The 447-nt window shown below is 65.5% G+C and overlaps 1 protein-coding gene across 1 annotated transcript in view; it reads left to right on the forward strand.

The window, feature by feature from the left end:
• The window catches only part of EMH_0097550 (uncharacterized protein), a gene marked incomplete at both ends in the record, with an annotated part of 567 nt that extends 475 nt beyond the window's left edge, over positions 1-92 (forward strand). Inside the window, one exon of the mRNA XM_013502561.1 lies at positions 1-92. Coding sequence (XP_013358015.1) covers positions 1-92 — 92 coding nt within the window.
• Positions 93-447: the final 355 nt, after the last annotated feature.

Below are 447 nucleotides of genomic sequence, written 5' to 3' on the forward strand. Positions count from 1 at the left end.
CCAGCAACAGCAGCAGCACCAGCAGCAGCAGCAGCAGCAGCAGCAGCAGCAGCAAGGTCTCCACTGACAGCAGCAGGAGTTTTCGCTGCTGAGAGGCAGCAGCCGCCCCCGCTGTTCTTTGGGCCCCATGTGGGCCCCTCATCGAGGGCCCCTGCTGTTGCTGCTGCTGCTATGCACTCGCAGCCCGTGCTGCACCACGACGGCCTCGACTGTCTGCCCCCAGCAGCAGGAGACAGCGCAACCCTCGCCAGCATCAGCAGCAGCAGCAGCAGCAGCAGCAACTGCAGCTTCAACTGCAGCTGCAGCACCACTGAATATGCTGAGCCCCGCCCCCCTCAACGCCCGCAACACCACCAGCAGCAGCAGCAGCAGCAGCGGCAGCAGCAGCAGCAGCAGCAGCAGCAGCTGCCTGTGGGGACCCCCCGCAGCCACACTCCTAAAGGATGC

Source organism: Eimeria mitis, genomic scaffold (genome assembly GCF_000499745.2).
Source record: "Eimeria mitis Houghton genomic scaffold, Emh_scaff9547, whole genome shotgun sequence".
In the NCBI taxonomy this organism is placed as follows: Eukaryota; Apicomplexa; class Conoidasida; order Eucoccidiorida; family Eimeriidae; genus Eimeria; species Eimeria mitis.